This window comes from Rhea pennata, chromosome 15 (genome assembly GCF_028389875.1).
Source record: "Rhea pennata isolate bPtePen1 chromosome 15, bPtePen1.pri, whole genome shotgun sequence".
Classification (NCBI taxonomy): domain Eukaryota; kingdom Metazoa; phylum Chordata; class Aves; order Rheiformes; family Rheidae; genus Rhea; species Rhea pennata.
In genome coordinates, this window is record NC_084677.1 from 15,339,057 (window position 1) to 15,365,510 (window position 26,454).

Below are 26,454 nucleotides of genomic sequence, written 5' to 3' on the forward strand. Positions count from 1 at the left end.
TTGCAAGGCATTTGAAGATTGTTCTTTAGAGAGTATAAAAAGGAGCTTTGGAGGAGGAGACACCAGTTATGTAGCCATCAGGATCAAGGAGAATGTGCATATGTGGTGCAGTGTCATAGATCAGAATGATACCAACTTTTGAGACTAATTGCAGCAACTAACAATTACAGGCTCCAGTTACCTGTCTCTCTATTTTATGTTGTAGGCAGTTACTACTTTGATATTTAATTGTCTCTAGGATTGGCTGTGCAGATTATCAGGAGGAAAAAAAGGAAAAAAGCTTTTGCCTGCTCAAACCAGACATCCTGAGAGGAGGCATGAAATACGGAAATTACTGAGCAAATGTTTGTATGCTGAACAAGATGTGACTGCTATTGGTGGGAACACTGGTGGAAACAGGAGGAAAGTGTGCATTTGGATGCCATGACCAAGGCTTTGCTATGGTCCCTGTATTCAGAAGAGAGCTACAACCCTTCTGTGATTCGTCCAGCTGTAGCACAGCAGCAGTACTTCAGAGGGGGCAGATGCACAAAGCATATCTGATTATGTCTCAGTAGAGCTCCTCAGCTCCATCTATCGATACAAGCTTTTTAGCTATCCAGCCACTACATGTAAATGTTTCAAGGGGTAAGGTCCTTTCTGAATACGGGCCAGTGCCTGAGCTGTCCCAGGAAAGCAACTCCTCCATTCTGGCAATCCTTCTTTTTCAGATCTTGCATTTTGTTTTCTTCTGTTGTTGCTGGTTGTGTGTATTGTTATACCAGAAATAATCAGACAGGATATACAAAATACAGTGCAATGGCTGAAGTAAACAGTAATTTTGTCTAATTCCCTTTCAGTGATGTAAAAAAGTTTCAATTTTTAACGGGGCTCAGAAGCCAAACTCACTCACTACTATGCAGGTGCCCTGATCTGACCATCATAGACAACAGCAGGTCTGGCTAACTTCTGCACATCTGCATGGAAGACACTTTTTCTCTCCTTGCAGCAGAAGGAGAGAGATTCTCAAAAATTTTCTTTGATCAACATTTATCAACATTTCACCTGTCTGAAACTGTAATTGCAAGCTTTTTGGTGGTATGATTGAAAGCTGCTAATTTCCCTGTGACGTCTGTACACTCCCCTGCATCTTCTGTCAAAATAGGAGCTTTTAACTCTTGCAGCAGCGTTCTGCAGTGAATTAGCAGAGATTCCTCTGCATCCCATATTGCTGGAGTTCCTCGGGGGACTTTCCCAGCAAAGCCACGCTAAGTCAGAGCACAGCAGTTTTCTACAGTCCGGTGTGTGTAGCAATCGGACTGCAGATCATCCTACTCTAAAATTCCAACTTTTGTCAAGTGGTGGTGATGTTAAACTTGTCTATAAGCAGGCTGAATTATAGATGCTAATGGCTATTTTCTCCCCCCCCCCCCAACACTCCAGGCCACCGACTCTGACTACGAAGATGAGCTGCCAAAGCACTCCTTCGTGAACCATTACATGAGTGACCCCACGTACTACAATTCTTGGAAGCGCCAGCAGAAAGGGGTGAAGCACCCAGCGTCCTACAGATACGAGGAGTGCGCGGCGAGCGAAGCAGAACCCTATTTCCAGACTGTCATCACGACACAGAGCTCAGGAGGGGTGTACACCCCAACGGGACAGCCCGCGCCCGGCTCCCGGACTCCAGTGACAGGGTTTTCCTCCTTCGTCTGACACCAGCACAGAGGAACCAGCACAGCTGCACCTCTGGCAGAGCTCGGAGTGACCCGTCGCAGTGACTGTGTGCGTGTGACCAGTGCGATGAACTGTGGGTAACTTCTCTATCATCAGGGTAAAATGGATGGGAACACGAATGAGGCTATTTTTTTTCTGAAGACAATCAACTCAAAAATATGGAGCTGAACTAGCTGAACCTTTGTTTAAAAAAGAAAAAAAAAAAGAGTTCTGAAAAGTGACAATTTTAACCACTTGTGAATAGTAGGGGTTTTTTAACTGCTTTTTTGTAACACTGCTTCAGGAAGCAGCTCCCCTATCCTTCTGTTCCCTTTTGCTTTCTCTCCCCTCCTCCTATCCCCCATTCCCAAATAAGGAGGTGAATTCCCTAGATGCAGTGACTGACTTCATGATGTGATCTGAAGAGAAAACACATATAACCTCCCACGCTCCTTTTCCTTTGCATTTTTTTTTTTAATTTTCCCCATCGTAGGAAAATATAGAGAAAGGACAAATATCTACATGAAAAGCAGGTGCCTCCTCTCTCCTCTTCTCATTGCTGTACCCAACTTCAGGAGCACCAGTTGATTAACTTAGGGTCAGATGTGTCACTGCTCTAGGCTCACTGCTAGTGTTTTTATACTGAATTGCTGACCTGCTTCTCTTTCTTTTTCAAATGGGACCTGCTGCATTCTTTAAATATTCTAACTCCAGGGCCTTTAGGAGAGAAGATGGCTCAAAAGAGAGCTTTAGACAGTAGTGGGTGAAGCAAGTGGGAAGAATCCAGATGCAAGGTCAGTTTATTTTTGGTGTGGCTCTAATCTTCCCTTGTGGACTGCATATACCATTTGAATTGTACTTTTTTTCTTTTTTTTCTTTCTTTTTTTTTTTCTTTTTTTTTTTTTTTTAAGTCAAAGGACATAACCCAGCAGGCCAGAGGAAACTTTCAATTAAGTTTGCAGTGGCAAGCTAGAGAGTCCACTAACTGATAAATTTTTTGATCGTTAGTTATCCTGCCCTGTCAATAGAAGTTGAGCATCGTTTCATGCCCAGATTCTGCAGCACTGCCTACTGATCTGTAAAAAAAAGTACACGGTAGCTGGGTTTGTTTGATTTTATTTTTTTTAGTACAAAGACACATCACACAGATTGGGTGAATTTTGGTGTCCACAGGTGCCTTTTATTGATTCTACAGCTTTGTATCTGAGAGAAGCAACAAAGTGTCTCCAAATAGAGCTAACTAGGTTTTTTAAGCATTAGGGTCATGAATTATCTTGTGCACGTTTATACAGGCTGCTTTGTGCACTTCCAGCTACAGCATTTTGGAAGAAGAGAGGGGATTTTTAGTTTATTTTCCATCCTTTTGTACAGCTCTCTTTTTGCTTCCCTCTTTGCCCTTGCAGAACTGCAAACAGTTCATCCTTTTCCCATGTCTGTTGTGTTTAGCAGCATGTTGTTTTGCTCACAAGGTAGCTGTCAGGTGCTTAAAGAATCCCAGTCCAGCCCTTGGACCTAGGAACAGTCCTGGATCTCTGGACTTTTTACTGAAATGGTTTGAAAGGGGGATTTGGAAGTAGGCATGTCCTTGCCACTCCAGCATCTGGCATTTCCTCCCAGATGGGTGTAGAAGAGCCAGGATAACTGGCACCCTGCAGCTTGCTAAGGTGCCACCAGGGCACGTGTGGGCACTGTTGCTATTGCAGATTGTCCCTCCTCTGGAGGGGTGTAGGACAGCAGTGGCATTGCCACGTGGTGGTCTTCAAGGCAGGTCATTGAAAGCAACGTGGCATTGATTATTGCTGCTGCCCATCAGGGCTGGTTAGGAGTAGACTGGTGGCACCTCATCTGAGCAGGTGAGGTCCAAGGGCAAGTTCAGCATTGCTGTCACCTTCCAGTGCCTCTGTGACAAGACAAATGAACTCAGAACTGCTTTATTCCTTGGCACTGCCTCTGAGCACCACTGCTGTTGGTGCATACTGATTCTGGATAGCTTTGGCACTGGATTGATGTTCCTCTCCAAAGGCTCCAGAAAGAAAAAGTTCAAAACCTCCAGTGTTTGTGTATTCAAGTACTTTTGAATTTAGGATAATGATCCACAGCTCATTACTGATACACACAGTGCAAAGACATGGGCTTGAGCCAAAACCCTGTGAGCCATCCCCTTTTCCGTACCTGGATAGGATGTGTGTGGGACGGAGAAGGGGCTCCAAAGAGGATGAAATACGCTTACTGTGAAGAGGAACGTAAAACAAACAAAAACCACTGCCTTCTGTGCACTTTGACTGTTCTCTTAAGCCATATGGACTTTGCTTTAATTACTAAACTGACAAGAATTTGTTTGTAGTCTATCATTTGAGTTTTATTTTGTTTCTTAGGCAAAACTGTCTGTGTGACTTTCTGACTTGTTTTCTTTCTCCATTGTTATTTCCTGCATCAGATTACACATTTTAGACACCCCGTTTTCCATACGTGTGACATAGCAGTGCAGTTGCTGTTGGAGATTTAATGGTGCTTATCCAACAGCTGTGAGAGGTAGCGTTACAGGAAGAGGCTTCCAGGGACCACTGAGGGAGTTAGCGAAACAGGTTAGGAGAAAGTAGATGAAACTACTGAAAGAGCTTGCTCCAAAGGTAAGCGTAGCTCCACATCTCCTGCAGGTGTTGCCAGATCTGGATTGGTGTAAGGTGCAGTTACTCCATGGGTTTATACTGATACCACATTGAGCCAAAAAACAAGGAAAACCCAGAGAATAAAGGAAGTGGACTTGATGGCACTGTTCCACTGAAGAAAAACGTGGGGAACAGCAAGATCTGTACCAAGTGAGGAGAACATACTATCCCTTCTTCCTCAGAGACAACTGCAGCTAAAATGCTTGAGTGTGCTGGGGGCCTACCGAGTTGGCTGTACGGCCCTTTTCTTCTGCCTGCCTCCAAAGCGAAACGCTGGGTGTGATTCTTTTAGGACCTGTTGATCTGAACAAAGGAATTTCTGTTCCATTCCAGTTCACACTGCTGTCCCTCCAAGGTTTTGTTTTATTTAGGTGTTGGCTTTTCTTAAATGCACATTTATTTTATTCAAGCATTTGCAGAGCGTGGAAGTGCCCTTCCCTGCTCACCCCTGAGATAAGAGTAGGATACGTATTCTTCTGCTTCGTATGTGCATGATGCTTGTGCCATGTTGTTAGCATGCTGTACTTGTAAAATATGGATTAATAGATATGTTTTATTTACCTCAAATATCAGGTAAATTATTCTATCTGGAAGGAAACACCCATCAGTTAGCAAGAAAGCTCTCTTTCATAGCTGTAATCTTTGAGAGTCACAGCCTTGAAATATGACTTTTATACATTAGCTGTCATGTTAAAATAACTTTACCCATCAAACTCAGTTTTGTTTCATCTCACTATTCAGAACAGTCTTGAAAAATGAAAGCTTGTATTTAAAACTTCCTATGATATTTAGTTTGCATTTATTTATTTACTTTCCCTTGTTTCTCAGGTCTCTTGATGGCTCTTATAAAAAAAAATTAAAACAGCATCATGAAATGATCAAGAGAGACGTTTCAGGGAGCGGTTTAATAGGAGCTCATTTTTCATGCAATAGCCTTGGAAATACCCAGTTTCAGACAGGAAAAGAGTGCCCACATCTTCGTACCCCTTCCAGGGCTGAGAGGACACCCACCACCACTGTCAGGGATGCTCCCAGGGAGTATCAAACCTCAGGCTGTGTCCGTAATAAATCCCGCTCTGGTGCAAAAGTGCACACGAGTTAATAAGCCGTCCAAGGCCCCTTGTATTGTTCCAGGCCATTCTCAATGGAGCATTATATTCTCCCAAAAGTCCATTTCACACATGGTCCTGTGCTGTTTGGGTGCAAGCAGCAGTCGTGAGAAGGGACAGGAGAGGGCACTGTTCTATTTTAATCAGTGACAGCCTCTTCTTCCCCCACCCTGGGAGTTACCAGCTGGAAACACCTTTGGGAGGGCAGGGAGAAGCCTCAGCAGAACCGAGCAGAGAATTTAAGCAACATTTACTAAAGGAATCACACACCAGTCAGCAATCCTGCTTTTGGAAGCACTTGGCATTGCAGGAGAAAAGAAAAAAAATATTTTAAGAAAGGAAACTGTCCATTACCCAAAAGGACTTTTTTTTTCCTCTTCATTTTGAGTTTTAAAGCCAGTGATGCTTTGCAGATGGGCCATGACCTAATTTTATCTGCTTACACCCAGGTCTCAGCCAGAAGCTGCTGTAGCGGTTGTTTAGAATAAGCATCTGAGTCTGTCCTGATATGAGAATACATTTATAATTCTTGTCGTTTCTTCCCTCAAGAAATCCATTGGGTCATCTAAAGATTATCCAATTTGCTTTCCAAAAAGGGATGAGAAATAGCTGTTTATGCATAGATAGCACTGTTGTCTTCTCCCACTTGCTGTTTGCAGACCGAGATTTGTTTCAGAAAATCTCTTTCAGTCCAGGAATTTGTCAAGAAACCTTAAAAAAAAGAAAAAAGCAAGAACAAAAACCTGTGGATAGGCCAGTAGAAATCGACCTTCCCAGAAACTTGAGACCTGTAGAGAGAATGTGATCCCTAAACTCCTAACTTTAGATAACTCCTTTATCAGTAAGAGCCAAAAGGGTACCTGCTATGACAGATGGTGTCTGGAGGGGAAAAGCCATCATGGGGCAGTTGCTAGACAGGTGCTTTGCATTGTGAACAGTCTCATTCAAACTTGAATTCCCGTGAGTTCAATCATATTTTCTAGGTCTTTTTTATAGGTTTTTGCCACAATGTGTGGAGTCCATGCAACACCATGGTGTTACTAGAGCTCACGTGGGAAGAGGTATGTTGCCATTCTGTTCACAAAAGCCACGTGCATGGTGATGTGGTTGTACAGTATCCCTTGAAACCTCCTCCCTGCAGAAAACCACCCTTAAATTAGGAGCACTTTAAGCCTGAAATTGAAAATGTTCAGCTGGGCATGAGCCTTAAACGGCTTCCTTGGACAAGTTCTTCATCTTTCTATATTCCTCCTCCTCTTGCCATACCTCCACCCCACCAACCCTCCCAGACAGCTAAAGTTGGCTTGCGCTCTGTGAAGTTGTAAAGTTTGCCACCCCACTAGTAGAGAGCCAGCACTGATAAGCACTCACATGACACGGGGGACAGGTGAGGCATAGCTATGCCTGCGCAAGGGCCGAAGTAGCATTGCGAGCTGCAGTTTGGAGTCTGACTCAGAATTTTTATCTTCTTTTTATCTTCTCGAGGCTGACACATGCACATTTTAAACGGCTTTGGAGCCTTGAGATTTGGCAGGAAATTTGGTTTGGCAGGAAATGCGTTACTTCATTTGGAGTCTATTTGATCGCAGTGTACTTCCTTGGGGCTTAAATCTTTGAATACAGAGGCTGTAACAGGGTTTCCCACGTATGTCTGCTTCTCTAGAGCCGCACCTGGGAATGGTACCTTGCCACTAGCATGTTGTGGTGGGGTTTTGCAAGGAGGAGAGCTGGGGCGCTGCACCAGTCCTGCTCGTCTGACCACCGTGGGGGCAGCGCCGGCAGCTCTCCAGTCACAGAAAGGTGCAAAAATATATATATACATATATATATATATAAAAAATAAGGATATGGTGAGTTTGTAGCCAGTCACTTTGCCACTCTTCCGATGGAGTCCCTCATCTTCCTCGATATCCACTGTCGGTTTAGGGGTAGGACCGCCTTACACAGCTGTGTCGCAGAGTTACCCTTTGGTGTGTTACGGTGATTGGGTCGTTGCTTTTACTTCAGTGTCTCCTTGGGGATTTGATCTGGTTTCTTGTTCCGCACCTCTTGTTAGCCTCACCTTCACCACTCCACTATTTTATATGAGAAAGTTACTTCTTCTTTTGCAAACTTGCTTCTGATTAAAAGAACCCTTTTTGAATGACTATGTCCTTGGTACATTTATTTGGAGAGAGGGAGGGGGACGTATTTTCAAACCTCTTCTGTTATTTTTGGCTTGGAGAAATTTCTCGGTGCCTTGCCAGTGTGCTTACGATTTAACAGCTCAGGACAGTGAAAAACGTAACGGGCTGAAACTCCAAGCTGTTAGTTCTGGACTGTAAAATCTTATAATCCCCTGCTGCTTTTCTGCTAAAATGATGCTCTCAAATAGTTTACACCCCGAATTTGATCAGCCTTGTATTTTTGTTGTTTTCTGATGATAAACTCCCACCTGCTCGTTAATACAGGAGAATTAAAAACCCATTCGGGGCCAGGTAAGCCACCGGGCCACCATTTGATGTGCCTTTGTCCCCTTGCAAATACTGCCTGTGCTCCCCTGCAGCGCTGCGGCAGCCGTGAACCAGTTCCCGCAACTGCGCCGGTGGAGGCGAGGCGGCGGCCAGATCCCACCTCGGGCAAATCCGCGCAGCTCTGTTTATTCCAGGGAGATCATCGCTGCTTTGCATCAGCTGAGGAGCTGGCCTCGAGAAGTAAGCAAAACGGAGTCAGATTGGCTACGGCTCTGCTGGGAGAAACAAGGGTGAAAAATCAATGTTTTCCAAGTGGGAGAGGAGCTAAAAAAAAAAAGGGGGGGGGGCAGAAAAAAAGGAAAAAAAAAAGAAAGAAAAAAGCCTCTAGGGAAAGAGCTCTTATTTTCCTGCTCCTGAAAGGGATATTATAAATAATGCAGTGCTGTATAAATACAGGCAGCCCTCTGCGGCTGGTAGTTTGTAATAACCCAGAGGTATCAATGTACCCATTTGGAAGATGAAAATCCTCACGCGGTAGAATTTTGTGAACGAAACGTTATTCTGCAAAAGTGCCAGAAAACGCAGAAGTGTTTTTTTCGAGGTCATTCAGCTCCAAAGCGTGTCATCGTCCCGCTTCCAGCCCTCGCTCTTTGCTGGCCGCCTTTCCTCCACGCACGTTCTTGTGGTTAGGAGAGGAGCCCGGACATAAACACTGGAGCGGCAGGGAAATCTGCCATGGCATTTGTAGCCTAAACAATACTGCAGAAGGCAGATTGGCTTCCCGCCCTGCCCTGAGTGAACCAAGTAATCTGGGCTTTCATTACTGACCCTTTTCCTGCTATTCGTCTCATTTGTTTCCTCCTCTTCTCCCTGCGTTTATGCTCGAGTTGTTTATTTTTCTTCCCGCTCCTTTTATTTTCATTTTTTAAGCTTGCCTCTCGATTTTTATATATATTTTTTTCCTCCTCTTCTTGCCTCAATGATTGTTTTCATTTCAAACTTTAATTTCCCACAAAATCAAAATGAACTTTATCTGAACGCAGAGGTTTGTTCATTTTTGTTCGCTTCCGTTGCACCCCAAAGGAGGAACTCCTTTCCTTGGCACCATTCGTTAACTCGTTTGGATAATACTCAGTCAGCTGAGCCTGGCACGTGCAAAAACACTCTGCAAAGCTTTAAAGAGGCCAATTTCTGAGCTGGCCTGTGGTGGCTGAAACCAATAGTCATCTGCGCAATTGGTGAACCTGCCCCTCTTGATGAAGAAATAGTAAATCTGCAGTTTATGAGTGTGTGACAGGGAAAGATATGCCAGAGGGGGAAGCAAGGGGTGCAACGCCCATGTTGTCGTTGAAAGGTGCTTTCACAGCGTTGTGCAACGCGGAGACGAGTTCTTCCGTCGCTCCCGAAGCACTAACCTCTTGTCTGCACCCTAGCAAAGCAGAAGCGCGTATCCCGACAGAGGGAATGAGCCTGCTGTTCTTCGCCCCGATCCGTGATAACATGATACCATGCAAACGTTTGCACTTTGGGGCCTATGCAAACAGAAAATGCAGATAAGGGTGGAAGGCAATCGTGAAAAGAGGCGTATGTAATATAGGCAGAGGCCTCGTGCCCAGGGTGATAAAACGCCTTACAAGCGCGGGGTGACCTCTCCACAACCCCGTCAGGTTGGAGCGGGTTAAGAGCCCTCTTCCACTGGAAGGAAATGGAGGCACAGGCTGGCGTCGCCTCCGGGGCGAGCCGCGGTTGGGGGGCGGGGGTACGCGTGCCCGCACAGCCTCAGCGTGGCGCAGAGAGAACGCGTCTCGCTTACTAAACGGAGCGGGGTGAGTTATTTACGTAACTCGGTGAGTTGTTTTCCAGCGCTCGAACCCTACCAGGGGAACATGCCTGACCTAATTAGAGTGTAATTCCATGAGTACAAGACTCAACTTGTAAATACAAACTTTTTTTTTTAATCTTGGGTTCTTTTTAATGCATGTACAAGTGTACAAATCTGGTTGATATAAACACTCTGGAGGTGGAGAATCAGGGAGAAACAGGGCAATTAAGCATGATCAGAGAAAGTGAACTATGGAAAATCTGGAACGGAAGTGGGGCAAATTTCCACACTTGATTTATGAGATGGTGACTTAATCTGCCAGGAGACCTTTTCCCCCAGGACTGCTAAATCTTCACGTGGCATAACCGGATGCAAATAGGAAACAATCTACCAACCACCATGGAAGGGACAAGACCAAAAGAGGTGAACTCAGTGTCTCAGTCATCCATCCAGCCGCCTTCCAGGCTGATAGATGAAGATTCATTCATTGATCCAAGCAGCTGTTTGTACACCACAAGAAATCAGTGCGGTAAGAGATACGTGCATTTTAAAAGCAGGTAAGGCTTAATACAAGCAGCCAAATGGTTGCTATAGAAAATTCTCTCTGGGAGGTTGAGTGAGAAGCCTCCAGTGATACCTGCCGGGTTTGCTAAGTGGGAATGTGCCCAGACATGCTGGCATGGCTGGTGTCCAGCAGTGACTGATAAGATGTCAACGATGCTGAAAGAACCACAAGCCAAACAGCTTGCATCACTCGCTTGAGTGGCCGCCCTTTAGGTCACGTGCATGATGTGCTCCATGAGAAAAACAGAAACCCAGGAGCTTGCACTCCTGGAGGCACAACTGGGTGAGCCAGGCTCTTCCGCAGGCAGCAATGCCACTCTGAATGCAGAGTCTGGCTGAGGAGAGATTCGGGCTCTAAAATGCATTTTGCCCACGGTGTGTTTTCAACATTTGTCGTTGTGAGATAACATAGTTTGGAGATAAGGGGATTATGGTGGAATTTCTTTCTAAATTTTGGCCCCTTTGTGGAGGTTGTGCCTGTGTCCATGAGGGGTGAGAAAGCAGACAGCAAATGAAAAAATTGTATGTAGTATGTTTAGATCTGATGTTTTTAAGGATATCTCATGATTTTTATTTTTTTTTCCTGGCTTGACCCATGATTTTGAAGTGGTTTGGCAGAATTTGAGGTCACTGCAAATGTGGCAATGCTGCTTCACCTTCGGATAGCTTTCTGGAGAATGTTGGCTGCTTCATTAACTGAGTTTGAGCTACTAGCTGGGAGATCTGAAAACAGAGAGACATGTTATTCAATAGTATAAAATATATCTGAGATATGCAAAGGATAGACTGTCCTTGAAGGAGTTGGTGTTCGATAGCATGGGGAGTGCACTAGAAGCACACACAGAAGTGGCACCTCTGTGCTTTTTGTAATTGGTTTTATGATGTAACTCTTGCTGTGGCTTATAATTCTCCAGTCTTACAAGGAAATTACAGGGTAGGTGAAAGGGAGATGGATTTCAGTTGTTCATGCTTTCAGGAGCATTCAGCAGTGTTACTGGATTAAAGGAGCAACATGTGGCTTTTCTCTGCAGAGACCCTAAAAATATCCAGCTTTGCTCGGTTTCGAGCTCAGTGAGAAGGAAGGCAGAAGTCGGCACCGAGCGTCGGTAATTTCCTCGGTGCTGGAGCTCTTCGAGGAAGTAGTAGGTCTGGTGCTTTCCCATTTAATCATTTCAAGAGGTTTGTCTGAGAACAAGGTTTGTAAGAAAGAGCCCAAAATAACAACTCAAGTTCCCATTTGTGGCACCAGAAAGACAGCAGAAGGAGTCGTTAAAGATGGGGCACTCAGTGAATCAACACTTGTTTTTTAACAAAGCTGACTTTTGTTATCTCCTTTCAAAGACCGCTGTGTGTCACAACAGGATTTTTTCCATGGTGTGTGGAGGAAAGGGGAACCTGTGTGCCTGCAATACAGATGTTTCACAACACAGCTGTTCAAGAAAGTACCTGAGATGTAGTTAGGGCACAAGCCTCCGGGTGGTCTTCTGCCTGGACCTCTGTGCCCAGGTGGGCACTGCTCTCCACTTGTCCTCTTCAGTCTGGTTCTCGTCATCCAGACGGCAGTAATATCGCCTCTCCTCGAGACAGGGCTCCGCAGTTTAATAGTTCGTGGGCCTCGGTCTCTTTGTGTGCTTTTGAAGACGGAAGGACGTTTTCAGTCATCAGTCACGCTCCTCAGAGGTTCTGCATGAGTTTTAAATGTCATCGGTTTGGTCATCGTCTCCCTGATTGCTCAAAGATGTTTCATTCTGTGCCTGTGCTGGGCCCATTTTTACAGCCATGACAATACTCGTTTGTGTGTTTTAACCATGAATTCACACGCGCTACGTTTCCGCAGAGCAACGTTCTTCCTTGTTTCGTTTTTTTTCCCGCCCTCGTGCGAGGGCCGTAGCTTCTGCCATCACGTAACTGGGTAACTGTGATACGGAAGCCAAGAAAGCGCATAGCGGATGAAAGCCGAGCACGGTCTCGCTGCGGTGATAAGGAGCGGTGGAGAGTCTTGTGAGCTGGTTAGTACTGAGTGGAGCGCTTGTGGCGGGAGCGATCGTGCCATGAGGCGACGCAGCGAGCGCCAGAGCAACGCGCGGGCCCCCCGGCGCCGCGGGGGAGCCTGGCTGGGCCCCGGGGTCAGCGGTGCCTGCAGCCACGGCAGGAGCCCCTGCCCCGGGTTCACGCGCCCAGCGGCTCCTCTTCTCCCTAGGATGTGAAAGGTATTTTTACAGCACTGTGCACTACTCAAGGCTTCCAAGGGTCCCTTTAGAGAAAGTCCTGGGGCCTAGAGAAAGGAAGGCGCTGGGCTGGTGTTGGGACCACGAGGGCCTAAGGCCACGTCTGCTCGTGAACCCCAAGGAAGCGACTCCTTTTGGAGCGTTCAAGTTCCTCTGTAGTTAGAGACAATTAACCCTGGAGACGTCGCTTTGGCTGCAAACCATCTCTATTTTCTAACGCCTAAAAGCGCCCGCAGCCCTGCGTACCAAAGAGGCTGCCAGCCGTTAGCGTGACTCTTACTGCTGGGGTTAACAGCTGTCTCGGAGACGTTCCCTATTAAATAGGTTATTTTCCGAAACGGGAGAGAGGAGAAACGCAGCCGCGTTGTGCCACGGAGCTGGGATTGGGAGGTGCCTTGAAGTCACCGCGGCGCAGCCTGCGCCGGGGGTCACCGGCGCTCTGCGGCGTCCTGCACCTCGCCGCTGGCCTTGTGCCCCCAGCAGCGCGCGCTTTTTCTTTACCGACTGCTCGTTTTTCGTTTATTTTTGCACGCCCGCTGCCCGAGCGCAGTGGGAAGAGAGCGTCGCTCCCACTCGCCGCGCCGCTGGACTCCAGACCGTGTCGCGGTCTGGGGGCGCGTCCTGCGCTCGCCCGCGCCCGCTGCCCGAAACCTCCGGCCTCTTTTGGGGCTCAGCTTCGCTCCCGCATGCGCGGCGCTGGCCGCAGTGCCCGTTCCCGGCCTCCCGCGGGAAATAACCCCTTCGCTAAACCTGAACCGCTCTGCTTTTCCTGGCCTAGTCGTGGGCACAAGAGCTGCGTATGGCTCTGGGCCAAAACTTGGGCGATTCTTTCCCTTTGCCTGTAACGCCGTGGCCTGCTTGCCCACAACGCTAAAACCCTTCCAGTATTGCCGGGAATCGTAATCTGGAGAACCTGCCCGGCTGCTTTTTCCCCCTTGGGTGCTGTTTCCGTGATGTTTGCTTTCAAAAAAAAGCCGTGGTAGGTGCAGGCTCCACCATCGCGCTCAGTCCAAAGGGCAGCATAAGTATAAAAGTGTTGCTTTAATACTCCCATTTAGTAGAAAATTATGCAGCGATAAGAGTTCAGTACTACCCCACCCGCAGCTCTGACCTGCGGTGGCAATTTTGGTCGGGAATATCCGAGTTAGCACGGCGGACTAAATCCTACCCTCTCCGTCCAATTTGTCTTTTTTTGTCAGTCCCTCTCACGGGCTGAAAGTGCTGCGGTTTTTCCTTTAATCCATGCGGGAAGGAGAGGAGGATGTGTTCAGGCACCCACAAAGCCAAAGTAAGGCTCTGGGAGGCTGCCACGAGCCCACACCGGAGCACACTAGGAAGGGCAGCTTCTCCGAGGAGGTGTAACTCCTGTAGACCAGAGCGAGCGTAGGATTTCCTCAACGTCTGCCAGGCCGCGGAGACAACAGCACTACAAGAGCTGTGCAAGAAAGTCAGGTAGCTAAACCCTTTGCAAAAGTGCACGAGCCCTGGTGAGGATGTGGCTTTCTGTGACGACACTCCCGAGCCTGCCTACAGGAGCCCCATGCAGTAACATCACAAACCTACCAACGGTGAGATTTTTCCCCTCCTGAATGTGGTTCATTCCTCGCTGTAAGGTTACGTGAAGGTTATCAGAGCACGCTGCCGCAGGGAGGAGAAGTTCTCCTTTGGTAAACAACTGCTTCAGGGGAGACCAGTGTCACTGTCCCCTCCGCCTGACCCGTCACCTTCTCCATTGGTGGTGCTGGTGACCACGTGTTTTGTAGGCCTTTGCGTCTCCTCTTTTTCTTTTTGCTTCAAATTATCAGTCACCCGTGGAGCAGTAAGTTGCCCCTGCTCAAATCTACTTAGCAGAAAAGGAAGAATTTCCTAGCCGGTTTATTTAGCTTCGGCGGAGCTAAGCCCTTCTTCCTCCTCCAAAGTCAGGCTTTGCTTCAGCTGCTGTCAAGAGAGGGGAAAATACTGAAATACAAACCAGCTTCCCACCAAGAAATCACAACAGCTATTAGCAGAGCTTATTGGAAAATCAACAGCTCTGTGTGAGGAGAAAAAATGCTGCTAACCCGGAGTGGGATGTTTAGAGCCGTGCCCGTAGCACTGCACGCTCTTGGTGACGCCTTCTTTAAAACTGAGCACTGGCTAGTTTTTCTTCCTGCCTCTACTTGTGGTTCCTAATGTCCTTACTGCATTGGGCCATAATCAGTTACTTTGTGGAAGAATTAAGCTTTAGATGCAAAGATAAAAGACAGCTCCCAGGATATGGCAACCTCAGCTCTGCCAAGGTCTTGCAAAAAGGAGACCACAATAAAATGGGACATAATGTTCCTGCTGCTGGAGACAGGCCGCTCCTGTCTCCAGCGCCGAACGGCTGGAGGTTCAGCTACTCTGCGCAGCCGGGGGAAGTGGAAATCAGACACGTTCTTCCATAAACTGGCTAATTGATTATTGTCAGTCAAAGATTACATGAATCATCGAGCACATCATGGCCTTGAGAAGCTGGGGATGTCTGAGACTTTGTCCTACCAAAAATAGCAGTGCTGCTGCCATCCTCTTTCACTTGGGTGTTTGCAGAGGTGACCCTCAGCACCTGCAGGAAAACTGGCAGCTGCTGTGTTTTAGGAGACAAAAAATAAATATTTGGCACAGGGAAAAATGCTCCTAGCCTATGGATACGGCCATATGTAGTCTGTCGGTGCGCTTGCCTTGTGCTAACTGGCAGTTAATTACAGACGCACTTTGGTTTCCTCCAGGCTATGGCTGAGCCTGCTCGACACAGTGGGTCAATTCTCAGTGCAAATGAGTGTGATGTATGCGGGTGCCCTGGGACTGGCTCTTCAGCTGGTTGAACTCATACGACGAGTCGCTCCGCTATCTATCTGGGTCAGCCAAAGCGCTCCGGGGAGGTGAAGAGGAGGGGGCCGCGCTGTGCCGTGCAAAGGAGCACATCTGCGGCTGTCCCCAGGAGGCTGCCACCCTCTCACTGTCCACTACATGGACTGTGCCTTAACACATGTCCACAATGGCCCACGAGCACAGGTGAGCTTGAATATGCTACAGCTATGCCAGCCAGATGCCCTGCTCTCCGTTCTGGTGGTATTTCTAATGTGTTTTCCCCGTTTCGCTAGTAGAAAGTGGCCAGTCCTGCACGTGTTTGTGGGGCAACACTCGCTTTCCTGAAGACAAAAACAACACAAGTCATCTTATGTGACCTTAGGCCCTAAAGCAAGCAGAAAGTCCGGGGCAGAAATGAAAAGGGAACCCATCTGGAAATGCTGTTGCTGAGTCTGGGACCCCGAGCACCAGCTGACCTCCCCGCGTGGTGCTGTTTGTGCCAAGGGCTCGTTCGGTCCTTTGAGCTGATTTGGAGCCAGTGAGCTGCCTCACGCCCTAACGCCTTCACCAGCCTTTGCAGCGCTCCAGGACACACGTGGGTAGGTCAACAGGGCCATCAGCATCCAAACTGCGCAGTGAAAAAGGGTGACCTAGTAAAAGCTTCGCTGCGGACTCACGGCTGTCAGGGCAAGCCTGTCCTGTTGGCTCTTCTGCCCGTGTCTCCAGAGCTGGCAGCATCAGGTCAAACCTCGAGTGCACCCGAGGGGTTTGGGGGAGACCCGCAGGGGGAGGAGGCTGGCTGGGGAGAGGGCAACATTTCCTGCGCCCTCCTCATTGTACCGCTCCATACAAGCAACAAAGTCTAATTGCAACAAGCCACGGGCTCACCAGGGCACCGCGTCCGAGGGGCGACGCGATGGGAAGCTGTAAACCCCTCCTTGGCAGGGGGCTCCTTCCCCAGCTGAACTGGGGCCCAATGAAGTCTCTAGGTAGCTGGCTCCAGTCAAGGGAAGTATTTTTTGCACAGCGCTCCTGTCTGTGGGACTCCTTGCCCTGGGATATTGCATAGACCAAAGACGACGAGATGTTCAGAAAAGGACTGAGCAAGCTAACAGAGCGCAAATCCAGCAGCGGTTTGATGCAGCACCGCTCCTTTAGTCAGTACAAGTATCCGGAAGCTCCCTCTCGGCCCCATGCGAGTCTCACTATTTTCAGGATAAAAGGTGAGAAGGAACGAGTTAAGCAAAGTCAAGCCCTTTGCTATGTTTCCCCTAGTGAAAATTACACTTTTAGCAGTTTAAAGTCTACAGTTTAAAGTTTACAGTTTAGCAGTTTAAAGTTTACAGTTAGGCTTGTTATTAAGGTCTCAGTCCAGGAAGAAACCTGCCCAGGGGTTAAAGTTTGAGCAACTGAGCAAGGAAGAAGACTCCTCCTTCGGGTCATGTGAGGGTGGCTGCAGTTAAAAGCTAGGGCTGAAAATTTGTTCAGCGGAGATCAGGGTTTCGTTGCAGATTTGCGCTCCTGCAGCAGCCTGGGAGACGTGATGAATTTCCTGCCAGATGTCTCTGTAGTCACTTGGCTGCTCCTCATCCTATTCCTTAGCCTCCTGCTCCTGTAAGAAGAGGCTGGTCCCCCAGGGGGACCAGGGAAGAGGGAGAGCGCCATGTCCAGGGAGGAGCTGGAGCTCCCTGCACCTCCTGGGACCCCGGGGGAGCTGGACATGCAAAAAGGGAAGCAGTGTTTGTGCTACCGGTATTAAAAACAGATCCTTGGCCTTCTGGGGAGACCTTAAAGGCAGGTGTAAGGGCTAATAAAGGAGAAGGAGCTCTTTCCATGATCACAGGATCACAGAATCAGTAAGGTTGGAAGGGACCTCTGGAGATCATCTAGTCCAACCTCCCTGCTCAGCAGGGTCACCTAGAGCATGGTAGACAGGGTTGCATCCAGGCAGGCCTTGAAGATCTCCAGAGAAGGAGACCCCACAACCTCTCTGGGCAGCCTGGTCCAGTGCTCCGTCACTCTCACAGGGAAGAAATTCCCCCTCACGTTCAGGCAGAACTTCCTGTGCTTCAATTTCTGCCCATTGCCTCTTGTCCTGTCACACGGGACGGCTGAAAAGTTTGTCTCCTCCCTCCTCCTCAGCAGCTGAAGAACTGTTGAAAACAAGCAACCAAAAAACAGAGGAAGAGGCGCCCAACGCTGCAAATTTCTGTGAAAACTATGTGCTTCTTTGCGCTTCCTGCCAGCTGCCATGAAGAGGCCCTGTTTAGCCACTTGCTGTTCAGCTGTCCTGAAACTAGACCAAATGAATGGATTTCTAAATAGATTAATTATCAAGTTACCAGACCTCACCAAATAATGAGGTACTAGATGAGTAAAAGCAAGCTGAAATGTATTAGCTTCAGCCTCAGTGAAAGAGATATTTTAACTTGTATTTGCTGGGCTTGCAGCCTGCACAGGGTCCCTTACTAGTGGTTTAGTTGATGCATGGTGGCTGTTGTGTGTCCCATAAGTTACATCCTCACATGTAACATCAGTTAAAACCTTAATGCAAACAAAACAAAACAAAAAAGCCATCATCACTCTTGTTCGGTGAGTGCAATGGAAGATCTCAGGAGGAAAAGGTAGTGGCAGCTCTGACTTGTTGAGGTGGAAATGAAAGGGTGTGCTGGGATCTAGCTCTGCCTACTAAGTCTCCTCATGATAAAATGGTGTACCTTGTCATACCTTGGCTTCTTTATATTTTTAGCTCAGGTTTGCTACTGGAAGTTGGAGGTGCAGTTTTCTTTCTCTGCTCTCTTTTTTCTCTCCAGCGCAGATCTCCCTTAAGTATCAACGTGGCTCTTAAGAGCTAGCATGCATCCTCCGCCACTTAAAATGGGCCTGTAGGATCCACAAACTGCAAGCAGTGACCTGCTTTGGTCACTGTTCACTTGGAAACTATTCATTCCTCCTTTTCTCTTTTGCAGGCAGTCCTGAATTTTGATCAGAAGTGCTTTGAAAAATATGGTAAAATGTGGGGGTGAGTTTCTTACTACAGAACAAAATGCCCCAATATGAGGGGTTCCTCAACGCAAAATAGCATGGTGACACCCCTGCAAAGAGGTGTGTTGCCACCAAGTCTCAACGTTTTAATTCCAGCTGCAACAGGTTGGGTCATGAGGGAAATGCAGGTTCCCCAGCGGGGATCTCTCCAGCCATCTCTCCAAGGCTCCTTTCCTGCTGGGATTTCAGTACAGTGTAAGGTTGGGATGATGGCAGCCTATTTGGGTTATTTTTGTTTCCACAAGCTTTGAATATAACCAGCACTTCTCTTTTGGGAAATGTTCAAAATAATGCAACAGTGTTAGTGACCCTGGGGCCAAGGAAACTTGCACCGTTGAGAGCCCAGATATCACATTCTGGCAGCTCCCCGCTGTCCTCCAACCTCCATCAAATCCGTACAGCCAAACTTTCATCTCTTAGCTCTGGATGCATTAGTGAGGGAAGGCACCAATCGTTTTCGTACCATGCTGCCTGCTCAGAAAGCTCAACTGCTTGGTGTCAAACTGAGTCGCATGCCTTTGAAGCTGCTGTTCTGTCTGTCTTGGGCAGGGAGAGCTGCAGGCTGCCACGATATTTTTCATCTTGCTCCCTGCCTCTCCTAGCACCGGGGCAGGAGTTACCTTTCAACCTGCCTCCCTGCTCCCTGCACAGCGCTGTTTTTTTGCAGGCAGACACTTGGCCTCTTAGCATTCTTCTGCTGGGAACCTCTCAAACTGAAGCAAAACTGTTGCACAAAAATCCTGGGAGGCTTCAGGAAACCCAGCATATGTTTTTAAAAAGATTAAATGTTCTCGAGCCTCTTAAAGAAGGTAGCTTCCCCCACCTGCAGCCCTCGGCTCCCTGCCCTTTGGCCCACACCATGGCTTTTAAGTGTTTCTATCTCCATTGACTGATAAACAGAAGACACAGAGGGGTTTTTCCCCTCTCATTGCCTCATATGCAATCTCTTTACCCCACAGCTTGGCCACTCCGTGTGCGTTTATTGACTGCAGGTACCAGCTGCAGAAACAGGGCTCAGACAGCACAGAGGCAGCAGATCAAAGCCATGGCAAAAGCTGCCTTCTGTCAAAATACATGCTGCCTTGGAAGTTCTTTAATAATGCAGACGATTGCTAGAGATGCCCACATTGTCTGTGTTTCTTCCCTTTCTCCTGGTTTGCTATATAATGAGAGTTTCAGCCTCGTCCCTTCAGCTGTTTTGTCAGAGAACTCAGCTGGCTCAAAACCCTTTGGGCTTGAGCAACTTTTCTGCATTGCTGTGGCCACAGGCAAACCAAGCTGCATTTGCTCCAAGTCACTAGGATCAACGGGTTGATTTGGGGTTTCTTTTGGCCTGGTTTTTGGTGGCAGGCAGCCTGTGCTAGCCCTTCTGGACCCCATACTCATCAAAACCATCCTCGTGAAGGAGTGCTGTATGCTTCTTCCCAATTGCCGGGTATGTATCTAGTGCAGAGCTTTCCTTTCTGGTGCAAAGAGTACATGCGCCAGGGAAGAAAGTTTCTTCTTGGTTCCATTTTTGCTCTCTGCTACTGAGCTACTCTGTGACCCGTGGCAAGTAACCGCGCTGTGATGTGTCCCAGTTCCTTTGCTGACGGTACAGACGAAGAAACTCTGCTGGTGAAGTGTAGAGGCCAGCGCGGCAGGCACTTTGGTAGCCTTAGTCTGGAGGTACCCTAGAACTGATGTCATTTATAACTCTTACACTTTTGTTTCCCGTTCTGCTGTTTGCTGGTTGAGGCAGAGCTGCTAAAACTTCAGGGGCCAAGTCAATGCTCTGTTTTCTCTTTTTTTTTTCCTAGGGATGTCATGTGGAAGGTGGCTGGAAGCTTTCATACACCTCCCTGTATGCAGCTCCAACTCTGTTGAGGAGAACAGCTCATATAAAAGTATGTCTTTAGATCTGTCTTCCTCTCAGCAATAAGAAGGGCTGTTCCTCACATAGTTAAAGGAAGGAAGGGGAGGGGATTTTATTCATAATTCTATGGGAGATTCAGGGTCTCAGAAGTGGGCAGTAATGATGCTTGTCATATGTCAGCCGTGTTAGATTATATCTCAGTTCCTGGGATAAATCCTGAGGGCTATTTAGCCAAGAAAGAACAAACAGGATAAATGTCTCCTTACTCTGCTGTTTCTTTCTTTGCCTTCCCCAAAGGTAAGTGATGTTTGACTGTGTTTCGTAAAGCACACACGACACACGTTATATACACCTTGTTCATTTATGAGCTCGTGTGTTGCTTATCCTGTGTTAGATTCAGAGAATAATGGCTCAGCCAAGGCATAGTCCGATCTATCTCCCGCTATCAAGGCAGGATTCTCGTAAGCTTCTGAGACACAAGGACAGAGTTTTCGTATGGCGCCTTGCACTGCGGGCTGCATCCCCACAGCACTCGGACACTACTGCAGTAGCAGTGTTAAATCCTGTACTATTACCACTGTTACACTATGTTCAGGGCTGCACTAATCCCTCAGCAATAGACGGTTCATCTCAGAGCCTATAGGAACTTCTGGACATCTCTTCATCTCTATTCCTGGCACGTGCCCAAATTTTTTAACCCACTGTGGCTTAGAAGCATGATTCCAAGATTACAATTAACAGAGACTTTCCAAAACAGGCTCAGGGTGCTTGTAACTTTACTGGTTTGATTTTATCTTAAAGATAGCAATGTAATACTCCTGATTTTTATAGCAATTTTCTGGCTTTACATCAGTGCCAGACCCACCACGTTGTGGCTGCCAGAACCTTTCGGTCTGTGTCAGCTGGATGTTTTCTTTACTAGGCATTGAGCAGCTATCAGTAGAGTTGCCTGAATTGATCCTGAATTCCTGGGGGTTAATCAGGGTTGTGCTATAGGTTTCAGCTGCTTGCTTGTGTTTTTATTATCTTGTTTTAGCAATAAGCACTGAGGAGATTCTGGCCCAGGCTTTTATCTTTGTTTTTGCAGGTTCTGAGACCATCGGTTCCACCCGCAGCTACATCTCATATAACCTGGCCACTCACCCTGACGTGCAGCAGCAACTTCAGGATGAGATTGATGCATATCTGCCCAACAAGGTAAAGGAGGATGGGAGATGCCATGGTCTTTCCCACCTCTGCCATGTAGACTCTAAGCTAAAGGCCAGGCTAAAAGCAAAACAGTCACTTTATGTGGAAGAGACAGCAGCCACACACACTGACAACTACTGCATGCTTCCTCCAGTGACTTCATCCCTGTCTCTGGGGCTGATCTGCATCCATCAGAGTGGAAATTATAGAATTTCACCTTCTAAAGCTGGTCTTGATGCCTGAAGGGGAAGTCTTGGGTGTGTGTTGGAGTGGGGTTGAAATCCCATGTTCACAACCATCCGAGGGCACCTGCGGGCCTAAGGTCTAGACACTAGTGAAAAGTGAACTGAAGTAACTGCAGTCCTCAAGAGGATGAAGTAGAGCAGTTGTGCCTCCAGCTCTGTTTGGTGCAGTCTGGTGTACTCGCTTATCAAGGTTCTTTACAGATCTGGGACTTTCTTCTTCCCTACCCTCCCCAGGCCACTCTCACGTACAGTGTGCTCATGCAGATGGAGTATCTTGACATGGTGCTGAATGAAACCCTCCAGCTCTTCCCCCAGGGGGGTGAATTGAAAGGGTCTGCAAGAAGACAGACTATTCCAGAGGGCACGGTGGAAATGATCCTGGCCTATGTGATGCATCACAACCCAACATACTGGCCTCAGCCAGAGGAGTTCGGGCCTGAGAGGTGAGGGCCAGGCTGAGAAAATAGCTGCACATTCAACCTGAGTCCTGGGAGTGGAAGTGTCAGTGAAAGTGGGGTATGCGTGATTATAACATTTAAATTAGGCATTTATCATTGTCTGACACCTAGTCCCAGCATTACCATGAGGGGAGTTTTATGATCTACATCCATAAACTGTGCATGGAATTTAATTAACTGTATTGAAGAAAACGACAGCAAGACCAGCTCTCAGCAGCTGTAACACTGAGGGGTTTATGGCCAGATATTAAAACAAGAGCCATTGGGTGACTGGCACAATGCCATGCAAATCAGCACTGGAAGGGCAAAGACGTGTAGGAAATAAAATTCAATTTTTCAGTTCTAGTTATGAAACAGTCCTTGCTCAAGAGTCTGTCAGCCCCTGAGAAATGAGGCAATAGCCCAAGACAGACCTGGGAGACCATTAGGCCCTCAGGTGGCCCGGAGGGCCAGACCTGTGCCCATACAATAAGTGTTCAAATGCCCTGGAAGCAAACCCCTGGGATGAAAAGTGGTCTGTAGTTGCCTTTGGGACAACACTGGCAGCAATAGCAGGCAGAGTTCATGGAAGGGGGTGTGGTGCTGCTGAAATCATGTCTTCTAGCTGGACTCTGCTTGCAGCGATGGTGATTATACCGTCCGGTCTGTTCTGGAGTCACATCTATGGCCCTGGTACCTTGTGTTGGTTGTATATATAAGCACCACACCTTTATAGCCCAGGCACCTTGTGCTGACTGCACGTATGGTAAGATACCTGAGGCCCAGATGCCCTGTGTCGATTGCAGAAGGAACCATCCAAATGGGAGTAGTCTGCCAGTGGGCATGTTTCATGCAGGTTACTCCGGCAGCTCCATCCGTACACTACATCACTGACGATGCATTTGTAGTTGGACAGATACTCTTTAGGGATCACTTGTCCCCGTGTAAGTGGCTCAGAGGGATGTGCTGGGGTCTCAGTAGTAGCAAGATACTTCGCTGCTGAGTAACGTGACTAAGGTTATACCCAGACCTCATGTACTGGGAATAAAAAGCCCAATAGCATGAAAACCAAGAGAGCACTAAGTAATTTTACTGAAAATGCTCAGTGGCAAATTTCTCTGTGAAGTTGATTGTTCTGCCCTGTTTTTTCATGATGATTTTTCCTCTCTAGGAATCGCTGGCATGTCTCAGAAGCAACCCTCCTTTTAGTCACGCAGGGGGAGAACATCTTTGTGTTCACTTAATCCTTTGATTTAAAGGGAAGACCTCAAGCTGTAGATACGTGTGTTTTAGGGTTTGAAATCTGGGTTCAGGTTTTGAGCTGAGAACAAGAGTTCTGAGAGAAGAGTCACTATGAAACCATTAGCATATTTCAGGTCTCCCCTGCTCACTTGATGATCCTGGAGATGCACAGCAAACTCCAAGCACCAGATAAAAGCAGTAGCATAAGGTATCTATTGAGAAAGAGGTAAGCAGCTTGGCTGGGTTCTCCTAATATGCACAGAAACACAAAAATCTTTTGCTTTCCCAGACCCTGCATCACTTCAGATCTGAAAGCTGGTGCTCCTGGAACAATAGCTCTTTCTAACTTTATTTTTTTTATTGAGAGCTGGTTCAGTAAAGAGGACAGAGTCTATTGACCTCTACACCTACCTGCCATTTGGGGCTGGCCCTGGGAACTGCATAGGAAAGAGGTTTGCGCTCCTCACCCTAAAAGTGCTGTGGTTGTCTTGTTGCCAAACTTCTCTTTCAGACCCTGCAAAGATACTCCAGTGAGAATATGGGCTTGATGTTTTTCATTATCTGCACTTTAGTCCCACTGAGATAGTCCTGTGTGCTCTCTTTTGCCTGCTTCTCAGGATAAATAGGGAACTGCCTCACATGCACATTAAATTCGTCTCTTCCCTGAGGCGTTCAGAGACTGATAGCTTCAGGAGCACTGAACCTTGTCTGCACACTTGGTTTTTACTGCTTCACACAGAGATCAGAGAGGAAGATTTCGCTCTGGATTAGAGAAGCACGTGGGAATGACTGCATTTAAATGTTCTCAGTTATTTTAAATGGTTCAGCATCAGTCACTGATATATTTTTCAAGCTTCTACAGAAGCAGATTTGATGGTGGTGGAATACATCAGACTGAAGTCCCTGACATCCTCTGCCTCTGATACACCTACATCACGGGGTGTTTATTTCCCCATGGTCTCTGGCCCATTTACCTTGACTTGGCTTAGGAAGACTCTGTTCCAGATAGGAGAAAGTTAATATCCTCCACTGTCTACCCAGCCTGCTCTGAAACTGTGTTTTCTGATACAACCATGGCTGTTAGCAATGAGAGATCCTGAGATAGCAAGATTATTCTCTTTTGGCCCACAGACAGTCTCTAAAGGATAACAATTTTCAAGTAAGCCCGTTCTGAGCTACATTTGAATTAGTGGCCCTTTCTCCCCTTAGAGGCTCTGCAGGATCTAGGAGGCTCCCTCCCTCCAGCTCTCAGTTTTGCCTGGTATTCCTGTGAATGTTGCAGGCAGGTACTGATGGAGCAGGCCCTGTGAGTACTGGGAGATGGGGCTGTTTGACACAGAGTAAATGTGATGGCTGTTAGAAATTATAAGTCAAGCAATCTCTCCTGAAAATGTGGCAGTTTCCTGCAACTCAGAGGCAGGTAACACTGTATAAGGTGTTACTGTCAAGTGTGGACACTCGTAAAAGAAAGCCCCACTTGGCTTTCTACACTGATTGCCGTGAAAAGCTATCCCATTAATGTATTTGTTCTTGAAGTGTGCTTGGGAAATCAGAACGAAGGGGACAGCAAGCATATTCTTAGGACGTTTGTTGTATGAAACAGAAAAATATGCATAGAATTATGGCTTGGCACAAGCTCTCTGCTGGAATCTCTGCAGATTCAGATTGCAACTCAACTAGTAACCTGGAGGTGAAAGACTGTAATAGTCCATTAACAATGCAGTGACCTATCCACCCTCCCCCAAGTCTAATGACATTTTTCTAGTCCTCTGCAATCCATAAAATTGATTCTTTTTATAACTGCCTTTAATTAAAGGGAGACAAGTTAAATATGTATTGTATTATTGGTGCCCATAGGTTTATGGGGCTCTTTTAGCCTTTTTTCTTCAGAAGAAGAAATCATGTATATCAGATTAGAGCAGAAGGGGGAAAATATCACCCCAGAACATCTCTTTGGAATATATATATAAGGTAGCTATAGTCTTCTCTCACTTCTTCATTGATGGCACTTTGGGCTCAGAGCCACATCGCTTAAATTTCCTGATACAAAGCTTATTGAGATATGGGGCTTTTAATGCAGCTTGTCCAGTTGGTGATATATTGCCGTTGTCTTGATGAGGAGAAGGAGAGCAAGGATATGAGCAGCACTGAATCAGTGGAATAGACCTGGTAAAACAGTTCTTCTCTCCCCTGCAAGATGACTCCTTCCATCACAAGTTTTAAATGTTTATTTTATTGAGACTTCCAACCCAGCCCCAGGGGAGCCCGGTGCTTTCCTGTGTGAGGAGCTGTCTCTTGGGAACTAAGCCTGAACAACTTTCTTAATTTCTTTCTTCACAAAGAGCTTATTGCTCCTCCAGCTCCTGTAATGGTCTAGCTCCCCTTAGTGCTGACACATTTCAGCATTAAACAAAATAGTACTGCCCCCTTCTTAGCTGCTGCTCCACAGATGGAGGCTGGAAGCTTTTTCCTCCACATCCAGCTTTTCCCTCCTCCATCCTGTTCATCAGTGTGCTGAGATCTTCCGACTGTGCTGTGTGGAAGCCAGCGCTGATTAACCAATTCACTCAGGAGCTGAGGAGTATTAAAACCCAAGTTTATATGTATATTACTTGAGCACTAGTAACATTCCTGGTATACATCCATCTGTAAACTCAGGATATGCATTGAAAACAAGGGGCAGCTGAGATATACGTGGGCTGAAGGGGTCCCGTCAGTGTCAGGACTGTCCTTTTCCCAGCTCACATGGCTCTTTTGTTTTTCTTTTGCTCAAGATCCCTCTGGTTCTGGACACAAAAGGTTTCATGCAACCTAAGAAACCCATCACCCTGAAGATGGTCCCCAGGGGCTGTGCTGGTCTAGAGAAGCAAAGGAGCTGGAACAGATCAGAGACTGCTGAGAGAGGGTGCTGAGGATGGTGCTTTCACTTTCTAGTGCTTGAGAGCTCGAGATAAAGCTTGATGTACATGTTGTACAGATTTCAGTGGTGCAAACCCCCATTTCATAACAGGGCATTAGGGGAGTAGCCCGAAATTATATTATCCTAATGAAAATTCCTTAGCCCCAGATCCTG

At 47.1% G+C, this 26,454-nt stretch overlaps 2 protein-coding genes across 4 annotated transcripts in view; both read left to right on the forward strand.

Moving 5' to 3' along the window:
• The window catches only part of SDK1 (sidekick cell adhesion molecule 1), a 409,478-nt gene extending 401,862 nt beyond the window's left edge, over nucleotides 1-7,616 (forward strand). For all 3 annotated transcript variants that reach the window (XM_062587900.1, XM_062587901.1, XM_062587902.1), the window contains one exon: nucleotides 1,423-7,616. In XM_062587900.1, the coding sequence (XP_062443884.1) occupies nucleotides 1,423-1,695 (273 nt within the window). In that variant the 3' untranslated portion in view covers nucleotides 1,696-7,616. The remainder of the gene's footprint in view (nucleotides 1-1,422) is intronic.
• Nucleotides 7,617-16,912: 9,296 nt separating this feature from the next.
• Nucleotides 16,913-26,293, forward strand: LOC134147472 (cytochrome P450 3A5-like). The gene is given in 9 exon segments (XM_062588626.1): nucleotides 16,913-16,983; nucleotides 18,287-18,391; nucleotides 19,750-19,826; nucleotides 20,214-20,300; nucleotides 21,357-21,466; nucleotides 21,937-22,145; nucleotides 23,747-23,853; nucleotides 23,856-23,911; nucleotides 26,156-26,293. Coding segments are annotated over 9 exon segments (960 nt in total).
• Nucleotides 26,294-26,454: the final 161 nt, after the last annotated feature.